The 22,735-nt window shown below is 32.5% G+C and overlaps 1 protein-coding gene across 1 annotated transcript; it reads left to right on the forward strand.

Annotated features, from left to right (window-relative positions):
• The first annotated feature begins 654 nt into the window (after positions 1-654).
• On the forward strand, positions 655-20,694 carry LOC134282039 (multiple epidermal growth factor-like domains protein 10). Its single transcript, XM_062764475.1, has 10 exons — positions 655-731; positions 5,699-5,926; positions 10,418-10,657; positions 13,538-13,669; positions 14,324-14,461; positions 14,775-14,915; positions 15,267-15,404; positions 15,558-15,698; positions 16,443-16,548; positions 20,565-20,694. The coding sequence occupies exons 1-10, from the start codon at positions 683-685 to the stop codon at positions 20,692-20,694; spliced, it is 1,443 nt and encodes a 480-aa protein (XP_062620459.1). The 5' UTR covers positions 655-682.
• Positions 20,695-22,735: the final 2,041 nt, after the last annotated feature.

A 22,735-nucleotide genomic window follows, 5' to 3' on the forward strand; every position in this document is an offset into this window, starting at 1 on the left:
ATTCAGAATCACATGTAGTCTTCCTAAAACCTTTCCTGTACACAATTTTATATATAAACAGCACAAATAATTCGGAGGTACCTAACTAGCTGTCATTTATCCAATTATAACTTGTTAAATTTCTAGAGGGTTAGGTAGACGAAACGACTGATCCTTATTGTAAACTTAGTACCTACTTCGCTTGATCAGGATTGACACCTATGACGTCAGAGAAATGGCACGCAATGTACCTAGGCAATCCAAAAAATGGCATATTGAGAAATTTAAATTTCGATTCATTGACACTCCCAAAGTATTGATTTTCTAGCAAAAGAAAATTAAATGGTCGATTTAAAAAGCATGTAAACAATTTTAAATCAAATTTTGAGACATGATAAAAAAATTCAAGAAGCTATGCATAATTCAATAGGTCGTTTAATGCGTATACATAATTATATGCATTACACATTGGTGATTTAAATAGTCATTTGATCACGCAAGACAGTATTGTAAACTTATAGAACATTAAACACCGATTCAGCTTTGACTCCTTTGAAATTAGGTAAATTGAATCATCATCATTGTATTACGTACCTTTTATATGATCCACTGCTTTGCATGATTGCAGCAATGTTTAACAGGAAAGAATATTGAATGGCTTCCAGAATGTCTTTATTCTTTTATTAATGATTATATATTTATAATGCACGTCTTTATTTTACTTGTACTTATAACTGGATCGTATGGATATGGTAAGTTTAAAATTACATATATTACTATTTTTTCCTAAATTGAACATTTAGGTGCGGAATTTTTTTATTTAAAGATTGCAATAAATTCAACTTCGATGTTGAGTACAGCATTAAGAAAGAAACATGTAGTTGAAAGAGAGAGAAAGGCTACCTTTTTAATGAAAAAGAAATTTTCCTCATGTTATTTACAGCTTGTCAATTTATGTGCAATTTGCTAAAATTTAAAGTTTAACTTAGAAAAGCTCAAGGGATAAATAATAAAAAAAATCCTACCTTTTAATTTTGAATTTATCCACATAGTTCATCGCTCAAATTTGCGCAGGTGTAGTTCAGTGGTTGGAGTGTTTTAGCTTAAGTCAGGGTTTCAGAAGTTGATCTTACCGTCGCGGTTTCAAAACCAACTGCGGAAGTAGTGTTGTTTTTCAGATAAGACCGTATCAACAAAGACCCCGTTTTGCAAGATAGATTGAATGTATATAATACATCCTATTCGAAATGTTTAACTCAACATGTATAGACACATCACCATATGCGTGTGAAGGGCTTCACTCGGCTCTCAGGTCCATTTAGCTGTGGGGGGGTCTATTGTGCCAATGCCTTCCTGACACGGGGGCCTTTGTTTTTAATATCTTATCCAAAGGACCGGCATTTTTTACTTCAAACTGCCAAGCGCAAAGTGAAGGAAAATTTCTACCCATTTTGTCAACGTAGCCCAGTAATGACCGAGATTCGAACTCGTGACATTCCAATCAAGAGCGACTACTCTACCGATGAGGTACCCTTCTATTGCACTAATTTTTTTTTTTGATTGATGTAATTGAATTTAAATTTTTAGGTCACCTGAGTAACTCAGGTGACCTATTGCTATCTGTTTTCGTCCGTCGTCGTCCGTCGTGCGTTAACATTTGAACATTTTCAGCTTCTTATCTGAAACCACTGAAACAATTTCAACCAAATCTGGCATATAGCATCAATATGTGAAGGGGAACAAAAATTATGAATTTCATGATCCCTGCCCCCCTGGGGCCTGAGGGGTGGGGCCAAAACCACTAAAATTAGTGCAATCTTTAAAAATCTTCTTCTTTACTCCTGGACATCAAGCAGTCAAACTGTTTGCATGATTGTAATCAGCATTAAGTCCTCTACCAAAATTGTAAAATTCATGGCCCTGGGGTCAGGGGTTCTAGTGCTAGGGCGGGGCTAAATAAGTATATAGTGAAAATGCATTATTTCTTTGAAAATATTCTTCTCTGCTCCTAGGTATTAAATAGACTAACTAAGTGCAAAGTTATAATGAGCAAGAGTGCCTCTACCAAAATTGTGAATTTTATGGCCCCAGGGTCAGGGGTTCTGGTGTTAAGGCGGGGTTCTATTGATTATATAGTGAAAAAAAAATGAATTCTTTGAAAAATTTCTTCTCTGCTCCTGGGTATTAAATAGATTAACTAAGTGCATAGTTATGATGAGCAAGAGTGCCTGTAAAAAATTGTGAATTTTATGGCCCCAGGGTCAGGGGTTCTTGTTTTAGGGTGGGGCTCTAATGATTATATAGTGAAATGCATGAATTCTTTGAACATCTTATCCTTTGCTCCTGGTCAATATGCTAATGATCTAATTACATATTTAAGGCAGGATTTATTTTATTTTCAGTTTTACAAACCCTCCGCTCAAGGTTTTGAATTTTCAGAAAAAAATAAAAAAAATTCTTTCCGATGTGAAATTTGAGTCGGGATCGAGATTTCAAATTTACGAACTTTCACTTCCGGTTTTACGATGAAATGGCGGGTAAATAAAGCTAGATCTGAGAAGATAGCTTGGTTTTATAGTGTAAAATTCATCGATAAGAGTACCATTCAAAACGTTTCACACGTTCAAAGGACAAATAAAATGCTGACGACTTTGTTGCACAATGACATGCTGGTGAGATAATCATGTATTCGTTTCAAAAGTAACTGTAAATTATTTTCCTCCCCCAGGTCTTAAACTGCCCTTGGTAGCTATCTCATATTGCCAGGACATTGTTTAGGTCTCTGTTATAGCTTACAGTTTAAGCACCATTCTTTAAAAAAGGGTTGCTTATGCATCAGATGTAATGAATAAAACTGTGGGAGAAGTTAAGTCCATTTGAGGAAGAAATAAACAATAACCAGAAGAAATGAAAAAAATTCAACAATTAAAAGGCAAGAATATACAAATATATATTCAGGCATGTAGTATCATTTGTATCAGCCAGAAAAATTATTTTAAACTTAACTGAAAAAATGCTCACCCTACTCCGCAATACTCCCTGTCTGTTTTATGACAGGAATTATAATTTTAGGCATCAAGTAAATTTTAGAACAATGTCTACACATTCACCTAACACATATTAAAAAAATGAAGATATATTGAAAGACTTATAAAGAATTGATTTTTTAAAATATATTTTGATCAACATCACTAAAGTTATACAACTAGCCCAAACTGGCAGATGATGAAATAAGCAATTAAATGTTCTACTTTCCTATTTGTAAGCATTTTGTGTCCAGTGGTAAGGAGCCTATTAGAATATCATAAAAAAAAGAATATACAAATGTTAATAATTGATTTATTAATTTTTTTTTATTTCCTTCTCCTTCGGGACTTTTTTATTCTCATGTTCATAACTAAACCTAAACAAAAATGCTGGCCTTATATTGAAGAAAGGGGCCTTTTTCAAAATAGATAATTTCAGGGCCGCTGGGTCAGGGGTAACAGGGGGGTACTTTGACTAAAAATAAATTAATGCTTTGAAATCTGCACTTTGATAAGCAATGGTGCCTCTTTCAAAATTTATGAATTTCATGGCTTTTGGCTTAAAACACGAACCAAATACAATTGCTGGAAAGTTGTTACATGATACTCAGGTGACCTATAAGGCCCGTGGGCCTCTTGTTATTAACGGTTTTATCTGAAACAAATTTAGTTCACCAGCATACTTATTTACTCTTAGAATTTCGTCATATTTTGTACATTTTTTCGAGTCCAAACTGCGTCTCACGTTTTATTATCATAAAAAATATGGAAATTAGTTCGTTTGGATTTTAGCAATTAGTTTCACTTGTGAAGTGTCTCAGTTTGAAGTTTTTTAAATCGCTAAAAAAGGGAAAGAATTCAAACACTTAGACCGCGGAACATTTACTGGCAAAATTTGAAATATACGGCTTACGTCATTACTATCTCTTACAATCAAAACATTCAGTGATAGACAATGAAATGGGCGGGTATAATTCGACGCGGACGTGGGAAATATCGGATTGAAATTGCAGATCGAAATTCCTTTTTAATCCAACTGAGCAGCTTTCAAAGCAAAGAGTGAATGTTTGATCCAATACTCAATTAATTTCAACTCCAAAATACATATTGTTTGAAGTTCACATTAATATGAATTTTAGCTTATAATTTGAAAAACGCGAAAGATCATGGAAGACAAAGATTATTTTTCAGGAGATATTTGATTCTAAAAAAAGGGGGGGGGGGGTAAAAAATTGTCGAGTCAGGACAATATATTTTATTTCTACGATTATAAGAGTGCTTGAGTTTTATACTTATTCTCACTGAAATCTGTTGGACAACTTTATTTAAAAATCATACAGCCCCCTCCCCCAAACAACACCAAGATATACATACATTTACCAAACAGAAATGAAGTATTTGTCCCTTAAATATTAATCTTTTTAAAACACTGGACAAAAAAATTCAAACTGTACCAAAATTGAAACAAAGTGCCTTCTAGGGTAGCTGAGGTGGTTTGAAAATGAATTTTCGATCAGCAATTTCAATCCGATGTTTTCCCCACCTCCGCGTCAAATTGTACCCGCCCATTTCATTGTCTATCACTGAATGTTTTGATTGTAACGGATAGAAATGACGTAAGCTGTATATTTCCAATTTTGCCAGTTAATGTTCCGCGGTCTTAAAGTGTTGGGTTACAAAAATGCTGTGGTTTTATTGAAATGTTTTGTCAAACCATTTTTAAATAATGGTTTTGTAATCAGAAATGTACTTGATCTTTATTAATATATGTAAATTCCATGTCGAGTGAAATCTTATTGGCAAATGTAAAATCTCACTAAGAATAAAAAGATACTGAGAAACACCAATATTGGTAAACAGGTGTACATATACACTAAGTCAAAGCGCTTCGCGAAGGAGCAGATGCAATTTGTTGTCGACTCATTAGTTGAAGATCTTAGTAAATGAAAAGTGCCTACAGATTTATCAAATTTATTAATAAATTCATTTAACGATGCTTTATAACTTAAGTTTGGTCAATTAAGTTTTTCGGGGGATAATTTGTAAGTTAAAAATGATTAATCATATTTTAAACTAATTTTAAATGAAAAATTAAGAAAACCGGTGATGAATAGGGGAGGTTTTTTTGTTCGACATAGGAAATGTATCCGGATTGCCTACACTCTCTGGAAAAACGGTAACTTGTATGTTCATGACCTTTTTTTAAAACACTATAAAATTTAGAATAGGTATTGAATTACTTAACACAATATTTCAAATTGAAATCCATGAAAATGCTCAATTCTGATCAAGCCCTAAAGTACGGAAAACCGAAAGTTGAAATTGATTATGACGCCATAATTGATCTAGCACAAAAATAGTCTAAAGTCATTAACTACACCTTGACCTTAACCTGGAAAAATTTTAAGCCCGTAGCCTTCTGGATAGGGCAGTACCGAGGGGGGGGGGGTATGCCCCTTTTGAAGGATGCAGTGCATAACATTTGACTGCTGTCGATCGGTCTGTCTCTCAGTCAACCAAGAGTTTCCGTCAATTTTTTTTTTTTTGCAGAGGTTGCACAAACTGAAATGAAATTTGGCATACAGATTGTTTTTACCATGATCACTGCCTGTAATAAACGCTTGTTAATTTTTAAATGTATTTTTTCTTTGTAGCTCGTTATCATAGTCAAATTTCCTTTCCTTTTTTATCAGAAAACATAGCTCTAGGAAAACCAACCAATCAATCGACTACGTACATGTTTTCATGGAATTCAGGGAAGGCAGTGGACGGAGACAAAATAGATATCTCTTCTGTGGGTACTTGCGCAATTTCTAAGGATAATAAAACTACAGCATGGTGGTATGTCGACCTGGGAAAGCACCTTCCCATAGATCGTGTCTCAATTTTCTACAGGGGAGAAAACGCGTCATTGTTATGGGGTAAGAATACCTATTACTGGAAGGAAAAAAAATTACTGGCGAAACAGCACGGCCAAAAAAATACAACAATGTACTTCTCTTCGAATAAAATTCCTTGGAAGAAAATGAAAATGACTGGGAATCCTTGCCCGAACTTCGACCGTTTGTAACGATTAAAATTTCTTGAAGTAGATCTTTTTTTTTATTATTTTCATAACAAACACACAAATATACAGAACCTTTCACACATCCTTTCATACATGGTGGAAAAGAAGACAATAAGTATATTAACAATAATTAGTCAAGAAGACATTTCAATTAGACACATTAAATAGACATTTCCAATTGGACCATCTTTTTTTTTATAAAAAATGTTTTCTGACAGTTTTTCTTCTAAAGTATAACGATTATATAAAACTCTCAAAATATCTTTGAAAACAATACAAGAATTTTTTCTGGATTGCTGAAATAAATATTTCTTCGCCAACAAAATAATCAAGTTTATAGCTACATTATCTTTTTCAAAACTACCAAAAATAACAGTCTCTGCATCAAATTCAATTCTTTTAGCAGACTTTTGAAAAATCCAATCTGACAATGCCAGCCAAACCACAGAAACCTGTGGACAGTAAAAAAAAAATGTTTAATTGTTTCTGGTTCTTCTTCACATAATGAACAAAGTGGAGAATCTTTTATTTTATACAAGTGTAAGTATTTATTTGTACCTAAAATTCTATGAATAATTCTATAATTGAACCATATCAATGCTGAATCTTTAGTGAAGTATTTAAAGTTTGTATAAATATGCTTCCACTCAAAATCAGATTCCAACTTTAAATCAATAGTCCATTTGTTTTCACAAATAGGCCTGTGTTGTATTGTAGACATTAAATGATCATAAATATTTCTGGATCCTTTTTTATTCTGACAAAGTATTTTTAAAAATTCAGGTTGGTATGGTTTACTATAAGTAGTTTTTGGCAATTGTTTGACATTTGGCCATGAATATAAAACTGCTTGCTTTAGTCTATCATAAGTAGTGAATGGCAACTTAACTAAATAATCATTAGTGATACTTTCATAATTAATAAAATTGCCTTCTGTATCAAATAAATCATGTACTACATGGAACCCCTTTTCATACAATGCCTTATAAAATACACATTTATTTTGAATCTTTATCTTATTATTATACCACAATGGTTCTAACAATATATCTACATCATGAAAATTAAAACTTTCTAAAAATTCAGCAAAATGAAGCAAAGTTTCTTTCCAAAAAATATTTTGTATGATTTTTGCCCTTTGACTACAGTATTCAGATCCAACCTGACAAAGTTTATTAATATTACAACCAGTAATTTCAGAAAAAAATGTTTATCCAGTTTGAATTATTTGTCAATATTCTTCTAATCCATGTTAATTTTAGGGATTTAATATTAAATGTTTCTATATTAGTCATTCTACATCCACCTCTCTCAAAGTCCAACTGTAACTTTTTTCGAGATATTTTGTCAATTTTATTTTCCCATATGAATTTATACAGAATTTTTTCGAGTTGCTGTATCCACTGCACACTTGGTTTCGGAAGAGAAATAAATAAGTGTGTAAACTTTGATAAAAGCAAACTTTTTACTACCGTTATTTTTCCTAAAGGTGAAATATTTCTTTTAGACCAATGATTTATTTCTTTCTGAATAAGTTTAAATTTATTATCAAAATTAAGCTCTTCCATCTTTTCAAGATTTGCAGTGTATGTTATGCCTAAAACAGTAAATGGTTCAGTTGTCCATTTTAATCCTGTATCACTACATAAAATATATTCTTTTTACTACCGTTATTTTTCCTAAAGGTGAAATATTTCTTTTAGACCAATGATTTATTTCTTTCTGAATAAGTTTAAATTTATTATCAAAATTAAGCTCTTCCATCTTTTCAAGATTTGCAGTGTATGTTATGCCTAAAACAGTAAATGGTTCAGTTGTCCATTTTAATCCTGTATCACTACATAAAATATGTTCTGTTTTAATTTTAGATCCAATCCAGACTGCTTTTGATTTTGAAATATTACAGGGTGTTTCATAATATATGTTACATTTTGAGATCTAATTATTTTTTACCTATCATATTTCTATTACAAACTTTATATCATTTTAAACATTGAATCCTGCATTTTTGTTCCATTTGAAAAAGTCAAGAAAATCATGGTCTTGCAATGATTAAATGTGCTATATACGCCGATGTCATAATTTGAAAATTTTTCGAAATGGACTTGACATCCACTGAGTGCTGAATTGTAAAGTTGTTTTTTTTAATAATGTAGCCATTCAATATTCCTTCTATTCATTCACAAGTTCATGAAATAAATTTTCCAAAAAAATAAGCTTTGTAGGATGCTTACCAGAAGGGTAGTAACAAGGTTACAGGACAGGGACGGACAGAATGCGATAAATGACACAGTATTCCTGAAAGCCAAAAGACTTTAAGAAGCAGAGTTTTTATTGGTGAAGTCGAGACTCTTAGTGTAGCAAACTTCTGAGAAAAGTGTCTGATAGATTTTTCAGAAATTTATTCTGGCCAATATAAGTTTTTTCAGCATACATGTATAATGAACTTTAAAATATTTAAATTAATCAGTATACAAATTTTCAATACTTAATGCAAGGAGATAGTTTGACCTCTGCATTCAACGATATCAATTTTGGGGCTCTTTTCTGATGGGTTCTTAAGGATCAGGGTCTACAATCCTAGACCACAGATGCTGAATGAGCTTAAAAAGAACATGGACCTTCAAATTAGGAGTGTCTAAGCAAAAATATGTGATAAGGTTTTATACAAATTTCAAGAAGCAACTTCATTTGTTGTTGAATTCATGGAGATCATTTGGAACATGTTATGTGAACTTTTGACGTTGTGAAATTCAACCATGCAGAAATGGCGCAACTTGAAAATTTCGCTAATTTTCATTAACGTTGAAGATTTTGTTCAGTGTTTAATATTTTAGTTGTTAATTGTATATCATGAATCCTATGGATATGTGCATCAATTTGATAAAAAGACTTATCTGTATCTTTTTCTTTTGCCTGTCAAATTGAAGATTCAAAATGTAACATATATTATGAAACACCCTGTATTATTAATATTATATATAATTCTTGAAGTAGATTATTTCTTGACCTTGGTAATACCTTTTTTACGAACTTGAATCTTGATTGTAATTTCTGAAGGATTGTTGCATTTTTAATATCTTTTACATGTACAAGTACGAGGGTCATTCAAAAAGTTTTAACGTCATATTATATCCAAATTTGGTACAAATATTTTAACAACAGATTCGAATAATTTGAATAAAAAAATTGGAATGTATCCTCATATTTATTAAAATTACCAAGGATTTAGAACAGCAAAAATGGGGTCACGGAGCACCGTCAAAATTGAGTAATTTTCTGATTTTCATTTTATAGTATTTACAGCAATACCTCTAATAAATGGAGCTGAAACGAAATAAAATTTACATGTTTAAATAAAGTATTGCTGTATAAATTAAAATGAAATCAGGTTATGTAATATCTCGTTCCATTTAAAAGATATCAGCTTCTAAATACATATGGACTTGATTAAAAAAGGCAAAAAATCATGACGTTGGAGGACGTCACGGAGCAGCAAGTAGCAATAAAATTAGACTTTACATTCGGGAAACTTTTCCTACAAGTTTAAAAAATCCTTATTAATCAGGATCTGTATGAAAAAAAAATCTGTGTATTTGTATTAAGTTGAAAATACAATTTTTGAGTGGTAGCGAGTTTGAATCGGGCGATGGATTGTCTGCAAAGAAACAGCTTAAAGTTAAAAATATTGTCAAAAGAGTTAGGAACGTCATTGAACGTGATGTATGCTTCAATGTTGCAGAAATAATAAAGTTGCATGGTAAATCAAAGAATTTGAAAACAATAACATTCTAATTCAAGCTATATTTGTACAATTTTTAGCAAACCAGGTGTTAAGTATTGTGGAAATGTGTTTTGAATGGAGAAGACGCAACAAACCGTGTTTGAAATAACAAAAATGTGTATACTTTTGATAAACTTTCTGAGCGTTGTTTTGACGTTACAATATTGGTTAACCGTGCTCCGTGGTAACAAAACATATTGCTTTTAATTTTGGCTAACGTGAGTTCTGTTTAATCAAATGGAATAAAACTTCACACTTCGACAAAATAAATGTTTATGTTTACGAAAATGTGTTGATCTATAATCTTGTAATAATCATATGACGATGAGAAGCACTGTCTACGTATTTTTTGAATGACCCTCGTATATTGAGTGTTTTCAAATATAAAACAAATACTTAGTATATTGAGTGTAACAAGACCTGCATTTTTCATTTTTTTTTAACTTATAGGCATTTTTAGGTGTATATTACTAATTGTATCTTTCGTTACCTATCGTATCTTAAAAAATAATTTGGGTACTGAACGAGTCGAATATTTCATAAACTTCTTAATCTCTTCAGAATCCGTCTTCAAAGGCCGATTCTCTGGATTCTTTCTGTACATCTCCAATGACACGAGTAAAGAAAATGGGCACCTATGCTACCACGAGATCCTTGATTCTCCAACACAGAACCAGATTGTGGAATGCCCTAGTATAGGGAGATATGTTATTTACTACAACGAGCGGGATCCTAACAAAACGTACCCTGTATACTACAATAAGTACGCCTACATAGAGCTCTGCGAGGTGGAAGTATACGGTAACTTACATGTATACATTTCATGAGAGTTGTTTGAAAAGAATAGAAATTAAAAGTGGATGAGTTAAATATGTAGTATAATTTCACCTTTATACGGTTGAAATACGATAGACTGGTATTAAACATGTTTATTTTTATGCCCCCGTAAACGAAGTCTCGCGGGTACATGTATATAGTTTTTTGTCGTGTCCGTTCGCGTGTCTCTGTCTGTCTGTCTCTTTGTCTGTTTGTCTGCAAAAACTTAAACGTTATCCAAAACTTTTGATTTAGTGGAGCTATGACTTTCAAAATTGCACATTTGTATTCCTTCTGAAATGACTTTCTTTAGGTACCACCAATTTTTATCTTTTGACCAACTTTTACACAAAAATTCTTAACTTTTACTTTGGCCATATCTTTTGAACAGTAGATACCAGGACTTTAATATTTCACATAAATATTCTTTGTGGCAAGACCTTTTATTGAGTATCAATAATTTTGACCTTGGAGATTTCCGAATATGAAAAAAACTTTAACGTTGGCAATAGCTTTTGAAGGGTAAGGGCTTGGGGTTGCATATTTCACGTATGTAATCGTTGTGTGAAGACGCTTCATTGGATACCAAAAATTACGACACTGAACAGAATTTTTGAAGGGTAAGGACTTGGGCTTTCATACTAAACATATTTAATCATTGTGACAAGACCTTTCATTTGATATCAAAAACCTTGAACCTTGACTTTGAAATGTGACCCATTTTTGCACAAAAATCTTAACTTTTAATTTGGCCCTAATTTTGAAACGGTAGATACAATGAATTTCATATTTCAAATATCTATTCTTTGTGGCAAGATCTTTAATTTGAAATCAACACTTTTGACTTTGACCTTGGAGAATTTTATACTTACGAGAAAACTTTAACTTTGGGCAAAACATTTGAACGGTAAGGGCTAGGGCTTTCATTCTTCAAATATGTAATCCTTGTAAGAAGACCTTTCGTTGGATGTCAACAACGTTGACTCTTTCACATTAACCTCGAAGTTTCACCTACTTTTTACAACCTTTAGCCTATAGCATTACTTTCGATCAGTAAGGCTAGAGCTTTTGTTTTTTACATATTTAATACTTGTGACAAGACCTTTTATTCGATATCAACAACTTTGACCTTGACCTTTGTGTTTTCACAAATTTTAACCTTAGCCATAACTATTGAACGTTAAGAACCAATGCTTTCATACTTCCCAAATGTAATCTTTGAGACAAGGCCTTTATAAACCAACAACCTTGACCCTTTGACCTTGACCCTGGAGTTTGTCCTACCTTTAAAATACGTTAACCTTGGTCATAACCTTTTAACAGCTGATGCTAGAGTTTTATATTTCACATTTGTGTTTCTTGTGAAAATCCTTTACTTTAGGTACCACCGTATTTGATCTGCATTTAAGGTAGGATTCTTCTCTGGTTTCTGACTAGATGAAACATTCAAAGTATATTTGCTTATATGTCTTATATATTGAGGTGTAAGGAATTTAAAATACCATATTTTTCTTACCTCATCACAATTGTACAACTTTAAATAGAAATGGTAAACTGCCTTTGAAAACTTGCAGGGACTATATTTTTGGCGGAATGGTGGCGTATGAAAATATCTTCTTTTCTGCCTCTCAAAATTATAATAGAACAATGAATTTAGTTACAATTTTTACACAATCGAAGACTTGGAAAATTTTTCAAATGTAAGTTAAATTAATAATGAGGGACTAAACTTTCAAAATATATCAAGTAAATCTGATTTTTCAAACAAACTAGAACTTTGTTAGCTTTTAAACGCTTCCTATCAAAGTGCAGATTTGAACCAAAAATCCATAAAAAGTATTTTTTCTCTCTTAGTAAACGATCAAAACTTTTTGTTTTGTATCATTTTGTACATTTATAAGACTACTTTATTATATGTGAAAATAAGAAAAAGTTAAATATAGGAAGCATATGAAAATAACTAATATATCCTAAAAATTAAGAAAAACAGAGAAAATTCGGATTAGCCAATATCCAGTTAAGTTGAATTATTTATCTAAATTTGGTAATATCATGCTAAAGACCCGATATAGTAATATGTTTTTATGCAAAAAGAACAATCATTAAACTTTTGAAATAGAAGTAGGTATCACTTGATTGGCAAGTTATTTTTTTATTCTTAATGTCAGGAAAAAGATAATGACCTTGACCTGACCTTACCTCTAATATAAAACGGTCAAATTTAATTTCACTGATACTATCACTTACTGATATTGTCTTCTTGATTCTGTGAAAATTTCATTAATTTTTAAATATTAGAAATATGAGAAGAATCCTACCTTAAGAAAGCTTAATATTCGCTATGTTGCCATACAGGGGCACCTGTGTTTCACAAACACACCTTGTTCCATTTATGATTACGTTCTCTTTTGCAAAAACTTGTTTGTAGAACATATGGTTAACAGCATTATTTATGGCACCATCTTTAACAAAGAGTCTATTTGCTCTCTCCCGACCAACAGGTTCAAATCTTCCGACTCTTGAGTTTTGTTGGAAATCAATTTTTCCCCTTAATTTTTTATCGATAATAAAATTACTGATTTATTTTATTTTTTTTTTGGTCATCTACCTACTTACCAATTTTTTTAATTCAACCTGAGTCGGAAAAAAGATAGCAAAAAATATTTCAAAGATGACATGGAGTCTTTTCCTTGAAAACCAAAGTAAGAGAGAAAAATATCTGAGTTTTGATTATCATACAAATGCTTTCATTTACACAAGCGTTTCGATAATTTCATTCTCAAGTGCTGTTTACATTTAGAAAACTATGAAGTACAAATTGGTACAAAATATAAACCTATCAATATAACGATATTATTATCTTAGGTTGTCCAGATGTCTCTCAATATGGCGAAGACTGTCTCAATTGTTCTACTGGCTGCAAAGATGGACGTTGCGACATAAAGACGGGCACATGTTCATGTTTACAAGGATTTACGGGCTTCTACTGCAACAAAAGTATGAAATATAACTACAGACCAATATTTCTTGTCCTCATATTTCGAAGTCAAAGGGAACACTACGTAAAAATATATAAATTCGGGGTGAGATATATGTTACAAATAGGTGTTTACAGATATTTTGCTTAAGGGCTGGTTTCACGTACGTGTAGCCAGCCGTTAAGCCGTACATGAAACCAGAACCTATTAGTTTCAATAGTTAAATATTCATTCAAAAGACATAAACATTGCCATTAAAATTAAATGTTAGTGTAAAAATTTAATATTTCTGCAATGCTGGCAACGTGACAGCACATTTATTACCAAAAAATAGGCATTTTACAGTGACAAGTTTAGTAATATTGTTCCTTTGACAAAATATCATGGTCGATATTTAAAAGTTGGCTTGGTGGTTACACATAGTGTGAATGGAACTTACCAATTAAAATAACTTTTTGCAAGATCTTAAAGAGCATGCAATCTTGCGGAACCAAAAGAAGTACGAAATGTTTGCAGAGAGAAATCATATAACAAAGCTGCTTTGCATTTCAAAGATGCATTGTAAAATACATGTACTTCTCGTTTAAAACGAACTTGATTGATTATGGATATTAACGTAAATAATTATTGACCCTCCGGAGTATTTATTTGAAATCCTAATTTTTGTGTCTAGGTTGTGGTTATGGTACCTATGGAGATCAGTGTATGGGCCACTGTGGCGCATGCCGTGATGGAGAACCATGTAATCATGTGACCGGAAGCTGCGTGAATGGTTGTGCAGAGGGAAGGTACGGGGATAAATGTGTTGACGGTATGTTCTTGTAATATAACTTCTTGCACACGGAAATGTATCCATTTAGATATAAATTGTAAAGATATTCTGAATGAAGCTTCCAAAGCACATGCTTCCTTGATTCTGTCATACATACTTTCAAAATTATAACAAACGATGTCCCCTTAAAATTAAAATTACAAAGAGTACAATGGAATTCACACAAATTAAAGTAAAGTGATACAAGGAATATTGTTATATGTGTAAATATTGCAAAACCAGAAAATGATTATTATTTCACCGGAATAACCAAGACAACCTTTAGGGTTCTTGATACTTAATTTTATTGCAGAATGTCGGTCGGGGTATTATGGCTATGATTGTAACAGCACCTGCAGCGACACCTGTGTGACCCCGGGTCTGTGTAACAGATACACAGGGAAGTGTCTAGGAGGGTGTCTGTCCGGATACAAGGGGGATAAATGCGACTCAGGTGAGTAGGAAATAATTATAATCGGTTTGATTTTTGTCACTCACTTTCACTGAAAAGTGGAGTGTGTCATTGTTTTTTACCTGTCTGGTCTGATTATCATTCTGTCTGTGTGTTACACTTGTATTTCCAGACGAAATTTGAACAGGGGTGAACTTTAGTAATATAATTTAGTACGAGAATTCCCTTCAAAACAACTATAAAACAATTGTGTCAGATTTAGATGCGTCTTATTTGGTTCATGGGAAGATATTCATCCATTACATATAATCCGAACACTTTAATTCTACTACACTACAAGGGCTTCCCTTAGAAGACTGCGCGGTGTTGCTTTTTATATTTTTTTCAAATTAGAATGTGAAAGTGGAATGTATGGGGTCTCGTGTAACATGTCGTGTGGCTTTTGTTTCCATGGAGATACCTGTCACCATGTCAACGGTTCTTGTTTACGTGGTTGTAGTGAAGGTTACCAAGGAGAATTATGTGACGATGGTATGCATGTAATCATTTGGAATTATAAGCTCAATTAATTCTCATATATATTTGCATTAAAACTGATCAGTTATGAATTGCATTGTCATAAATTGCATAAAGAGATTAATTATTCTTTTTTTATTTAATACATACTGCATGTTTATTGTACAGTGTGTTCATTTGGAAAATATGGGTTATTATGTGAGCATGAATGCAGTGTGTTATGTCAGAAACCACGTGATTGTCACCACATGACTGGCAATTGTTTAAATGGATGCAGAGAGGGTTTCATTGGACCACATTGTATGGATGGTAAGTTATAATTACTTTATGTACAACGCCTGTAATATATAAATATTTTTAAGAGGTTAAGCTGTAAGTCTATGGAACATAACAGTTCTGATTCAAGTACATATTATAACATTGTTTGTTTTTTTTTTTTATTTTTTGAAAGTTTAATTATCACCTAACGCTCACTTCATAAATGATCGTGTATGCATATTGTTTTAATGTCCCTCTCGACAATTTTCACTCATATGGAGACACCACCACTTGCAGGGGTGAGTGCATATTTTGTCCTATAGTCGGCACTCAGGGCCATTGAGCAGGGAGGGATCTTTTTTGTGCCAGCACATACTGCGACACGGGACCTCGGTTTACACAGTCTGATCCAAAGGACCGGTCTCCATGTCCATACTTCGCAATTCTACAGCAGATGCTCTAACTACTGCTCCACGCGAGCGACTCATACATAGTCGTATATCCCGAATAGATCTCGAAATTTGTCACTCAAAGGACATGTTGTTAGATGTCATATATCTTTGCTGTCTTAAATATGCTCACTTTTAAATAATATTTAGTTTTTTTCGAATTTTTATTTTGAAACAAAGGCTTAGAAAAAAAGTGTGTTTTACTGATGTATTCTTTCTCTATTGTTTAAAAGGGTTACCTGGGCGAATATACTTAGAATGAATCGATACTTAACTTTTTTTATATTTTATTCTTTATCTTACTCGTTTATGAACAGTAATTAGTAATCATTTATGTTGCTTTCAGTTGAAGGTCCTGTATTTAGCAGCGGAACCACGTATGTTTTGATAGCGATTCTCAGCACTCTTGTTTTGGTGAACGTTGTCTGTATTATAGTGTTCATTATTCGAAGGTAAGATCATTGATTTCCTTATTTAAAAACAACCTCTGAAATTGAATTTGAAGTGTACTCAGAAAGTTTTGTAGTTTATTTCTTAAACTAGTGAAATAGAAATTATATAACTTACAACAGATAGTGAAGAAGGTACGGTTTCAGTAAATATTCGACCCTGTATTTTGTTAGAATATGGAAGTGAGGTAAAATCTTAAAATTCATCCTATCTCAATTTTTAAAATTCAGTGCAGTGAAAAACCTATAAATACCTCACTACTAAATGACTCTTGGCCTGAGTGCCGAGTATTGGACAAAATTCATAGCTCTCTATCGGCGTGTGGTGGCGTCTCTTTGAGAGAAAAATTCTCTTGAGGGACATCAAGCAACATATAATCAATCTTTTCTGACCGCTAAAATGCTGATTGTGAAGTAATGAACCTGTGCATTTTCCCTTATTTTCTTAAAATGTTGCAGGAAACAACAATTTTCAGTGGAATGTTCTTAAGGAAACATACAGCACAAGTATCACCCACAAGGATTTTTATATAAGTATGTGATTTTCCAAAACATTTTACACACTTTATCCGAAAAATTAAGTGGGGAATGGCTGTGGACACTATTTAATAAAAAAAAATTACCAAAGAAATGAGTCATACCTCCAGAAAGGTCATCCATCATGCCATATTCTTTAATAATTTCTCATATTTACCTACTCCTATTAAAGCCAATTTGATAACTTTTATGAACATTAGAGTTAAGGCCAAATACAGCCCAAACTGTACCTTCTTCTTTTATATTTATGTTCCCCAAACGAAGTTGGGGAACATATTGTTTTTACTCTGTTTCTTATTATTATTATGTTCCCCAAACGAAGTTGGGGAACATATTGTTTTTACTCTGTTTCTTATTATTATTATTTTTCTTCTTCTTCTTCTTCCTGGGTACTTTTTTGTCCGGGAGTGATCTTGTAAACTGTTCGTCCGATGTAGGTAAAACCTTTTTAGGGTCAGTAGGCATGTTATGTAGATTTGCGGAACGAAGGTCATTTTGCGCGCACTTGCTTGCAAGAGCGTGCACGTGCAACACGTGAAATGACCGATTTAATTGATATAGGCGTAACTTTTTACATTTTCGATGGAATGCTTTGAAACTCATAATATAACGATATATTAGTAGCATAGACAATATGACATGGTCAAAATAGCAAGATCTCACGCGCATGCACGTGCGCTTCGCTCTGATTGGCTGAAACTAAAGTCTCAATATCTTTCTTGTTTTTTGACGAAATCCTTTGAAATTTTGAACATAGCCATGCATTAGTATATCCTACAACATGATATATAGCAATTATCATGAATACACGTGCATGCACGTGCGCTGCAATCTGATTGGCTTAAGATTTAAATAGCTATAACTCCCTTGGTTTTCAACCAAACAGGATGGGATTTGGAACATAGATAGATATAATGAACTTCTACAAAGTGGTATGGTCACCATGCACATGCATACACGTGCTTATACGTGCGCTGCAATCTGATTGGCTGAAATTTAAACAGCTATAACTCCCTTGGTTTTCAACCAAACAGGGTGGGATTTAGAACATAGATAGATGTAATAGACTTCTGCAAGAAGGTATGGTCACCATGCTCATGTATGCAAGTGCGTGCACGTGAAATGAGTAAAATGAAAAATACACTTGAATGAGCGTATTTTTGAATATTTTTGGATTAAATACTTTAATATTTAGTATATTAAAATATATAGATTGTGTAGACAAGATGATATGGTCATTACGCACATGCATTCACATGCGCACACGTGCAATGCTAAAATTTGAATGAACTTGGTACACTTATGGGTAAACGTTGTTTAAGTCTCAAATGCATAGAGTTTGTCTTAAATGAAGCTTACAGGGAATGTGGCATCAAAAGAGAGTTGGGGAGCGTTTGGGGAACATCTGTAACGGTCCCCGTTACAATTAGCACTAGTTATTATTATTATTATTTTTCTTCTTCTTCTTCCTGGAACTTTTTTGTCCGGGAATGATCTTGTAAACTGTTCGTCCGATGTAGGTAAAACCTTTTTAGGGTTAGTAGACATGTTATGTAGATTTGCGCGCACGTGCTTGCAAGAGCGTGCACGTGCAACACGTGAAATGACCAATATAATAGATATAGCCACAACTGTTCTATTTTTAGATGAAATGCTTTGAAACTCATAATGTGAGGATATATTAGTAGTATAGACATGACGACATGGTGAAAATAGCAAGATCTCACGCGCATGCACGTGCACTTCGCTCTGATTGGCTGCAACTAAAGTCTCAATATCTTTCTTGTTTTTTGACGAAATCCTTTGAAATTTTGAACATAGCCATCTATTAGGATATCCTACAACATGAAATAAAGCAATTATCATGAAAACACGTGCATGCACGTGCGCTGCAATCTGATTGGCTGAAACTTTAAACAGCTATATCTCCCTTGGTTTTCAACCAAACAGGATGGGATTTGGAACATAGATAGATATAATGGACTTCTACAAGTAGGTATGGTCACCATGCACATGCATACACGTGTGTGTACATGTGCTGCAGTCTGATTGGCTGAAACTTTAAACAGCTATAACTCTCTTAGTTTTCACCCAAACGGGGTGGAATTTAGAACATAGATAGATGTAATGGACTTCTACAAGAAGGTATGGTCACCATGCTCATGTATGCACGTGCGTGCACGTGAAATGAGTAAAATCAAACATACACTTGAATGAGCCTATTTTATTAATAATTTTGGATTAAATACTTTAATATTCAGTGTATTAAAATATAGATTGTGCAGACAAGATGATATAAGGTCATGACACAAATGCATTCACATGTGCACGCGTGAAATGCTAAAGTTTAAATGATTTTTGTACACTTCTCTGTAAATGTTGTTAAAATCTCAGATGCATAGAGTTTGTCATATTTAATGAAGCTTACAGGGAATATGGCACCAAAAGGGAGTTGGGGAGCGTTTGGGGAACATCTGTAACGGTCCCCGTTACAATTAGCACTAGTTTACATTGTTATATCTTACCATTTTTAATATTAAATATTTCAAAGGATTTTTATTTTTAAAAAATGAAGTTAAACTTTGTATTAGTTAAAATCATACATCGTATGAGTAAAAAGCGTTTCAATATTGAAATCTATTGAATAGTATTTTTTCTCCTGACACTGTGTCTTATGTAATCAGCACCTATTTCTAAAGATTTATATGTAGTACCTGAAGACAAAACGGACTTCCATATTCCGCATCCCTAATCTAATTACTTTTTTGTCAAGAAAGAATGATTAAAATCTTTACATTATGTTTCTCAATGGATTTATAAGATGGTGTGTATGTACTTATTCTTTTTTTAAAGAAAAATGATTTATAGATAATTGTAGTCAAAGTGATCTGTAGAGCTACTCAAGTATGTCTATAAATCTAAAATATATTGATCAAAATTAAGAGAACAATTTAGAAGAAAAATACATTGCAATTTTTATTGTGGATTACTGTAAAATCACACATTTTTGGGTTCAATTTTTTTTCTGTTTGGGGAACAAAAGATTGGTTTGTGGTGATATGATTTCGTGGATGGAAGATGTTTTGTAGTAATGCATAAAAATTTTTACATTTGGTTGTAGGTCTACTGTCCCCATACTTGGAAAACACCGAGAAATAAAGCCAAACGAAAATCCAAACCATTTTTTTGTTTTATCTATGAGACAATATATGTTTTAGCTCACTTAGACTGAAAGCTCAAATAAGCTTTTGTGATGATATTTTGTCTGTAGCCCGTTTGTCTTGCTGTCGCAGTAGGTGCTGGCACTTTCACAAGGAAAGATTAGTTATATGTAGTCGTGATAGCATGTAAGCATCCTCCTGTAAGATACTTAATTGATATTTATTTTTAAAATAAAAAGATTTTTCAGGAACAACAGGTTATATGTTAAATTGATGCTCAGGTGAGCGATGTGGCCCATGGATTTTTTTTTATTATTTCAGATTTTCCCGCTCAAAAGACCCCAAAGCAGACGCAAGTGGGCCTAAAAAGACACCAAGGATTGTATATGAGAACGAAAACTTCACAGAAAAAGAAAGCGGCAGTTCTTACCAGGAGTTGAAATTGAATTAATTATAGTAGATTTTATCACGTACCAACTTCCTTCTTTTAAACTTGTTACATATATTCATTGCAGAAGGTGTAAATCAGCTTAGTACTCGACCATGCCTAGAAATAATTAAGAAAAGGGCCCGCCTTAAAAGGAATACCTCTTGAAAAACTACATGAGATAAATTCATGTTTGATGGTGATTTTTTTTTAAACGTATTTGTGAAATCGGTAATTTCATGTTGAAAAGGTGCCTCTCTACTTTTATATCAAGAAGGAATTTTGGTCGGAAATGTGTGACAGAAGACACTAGACAAGCCTGTTAATACTTATAACATGATGAAATTGTGTCGTTATTTTAGGAATAAAAATATATTATTATTAGACATTCACCTCAAACAAATTTCTTTATATAAAAAATGGCGTTTTCACTTTACATGTTACAAAGCAACTTAATAGCAAACGACATATACTAGGGGTTTTCATTGACATTGTTCGTTATATGTTAGACACTTTAATTATTTTGGTACTGTATGTTTTGTCTTTTACGTTTATAATACTCTGTTTCTATTTACACTAAGCTTTTTACGGGACTCCGACCCTCAGCTTCAAGGTTCTTTGCAAAGCTCCATAAATCACTTCTAATTTCATATCATGTTAATAAACATTGGTATCTAAAAAGGCTTTTTCGGGATAAAAATTTCTACTTTTATTTATACTTTTCTTAGAAGTTCAAGGAAGCACATTTACAGGCATATAATGAAAATTGTTGCATGAAAATATTTAAATTTCATGCTTCATCTAAAGACTTTTTAAATTAAATTATAAATTAAAGAGCTGTCCTTCCTGGCTGAGGGTCAGAGTCCCTTAAAAGATAATTTCAGCTTAGTTTCCCCCTTATATATGTATAAATGCCTTATAGGTATTAAATAAAAAAGAGAGTATGTTGAAAAAAAACATTGAAATGTACTGATCAAAGCTAACATTTTTAAAAACTTTAGAAAAATGTGAAAATACATGTATAAAGTGGATCACTTGCACTATTCAAACAGAAAATCATAGCCATTTATCGACATTTACTTATAAATTTCTTATCACAACTTGCATTTGATATGATTATATTCATAAAGTTTATATCATTGTGATATCGACTGCTTTACAATTACTTGTGTTTTTTCATGAGCGCCTCGATTTTCTTTTTAACATCGGGTTCGATGTCATCGGACGTTCTAGAGCTTTCAATAAAGAGTGACATTGCATAAAGGGAAGGTATAAGCAAATTTTGCTCAATACAGTGATCACAGTTATTTTATTTATATCTCAAAATTAAATTTTGATAGAATTATTCACTATGGCGTTTGATTAAAAAAAATATATTGCTTCCCTATTGTCCGTTTCATTGAACGATGTCAGTATCTTAGATTTCCTGTACGGAACCGTCGCAAACCTTGCTTTTTTGCATATTCGATATTATTTAACGAAAATGCTAGTATACTTTAAAATAAATATACGATAATTACTATGCAAGTGAAATCTGAATATATTTTAAGGACATCACCTTATACCTCATGTTTCTTTGAGGAAAAAATAGAAACTTGGGTGCAACCGTCTCGGTGTTTATTTGGAATATTTACTAATTTATAAGTATAGATTTCCCAATATTTTTATACTTACTTTATATCCCAGCAATTCAAATATTCAATGTATATGTTTTGTATACAAAAAATATTGTATTTTGTACAATGTATATTGTGTATTTTGTCTTGCATATATATTTTTTTTGCATTGTCTTTGTTTCCTTTTCATTACTCAAAGGTGTTGCTTGTTCCGAACTTGCTGATCTGTCATTTAAATATTTTTTCGTTGCATATCTGTACTTTGTTCATTTTAAAACTTATTCTGTTTTGTCGATTGTTTCACTCTTTTATTATTTTTTTATTATATTGTGTAGTGAGTGTACATGCAAAGAAATATCTCTTATTTATAATTGACCATTTTCTTTTTCTTTTTTTTTTTTTGAATTGCTTGTTAACAAAAGATTAAATATAACTTGTGAAGTATCGTC

This window comes from Saccostrea cucullata, unplaced genomic scaffold (genome assembly GCF_032062105.1).
Source record: "Saccostrea cucullata isolate Sc308-1 unplaced genomic scaffold, CSIRO_AGI_Scuc_v1 ctg5489, whole genome shotgun sequence".
Taxonomy (NCBI): domain Eukaryota; kingdom Metazoa; phylum Mollusca; class Bivalvia; order Ostreida; family Ostreidae; genus Saccostrea; species Saccostrea cuccullata.

Bases quoted from the DNA above. Each gene is read 5' to 3' on its own strand.
- LOC134282039 (XM_062764475.1), top strand. From the start codon at position 683: ATGCACGTCTTTATTTTACTTGTACTTATAACTGGATCGTATGGATAT. The intron at 14,462-14,774 runs GTATGTTCTTGT...ATTTTATTGCAG, and splicing joins CGGGGATAAATGTGTTGACG to AATGTCGGTCGGGGTATTAT. The intron at 14,916-15,266 runs GTGAGTAGGAAA...TTTTCAAATTAG, and splicing joins GGGGGATAAATGCGACTCAG to AATGTGAAAGTGGAATGTAT.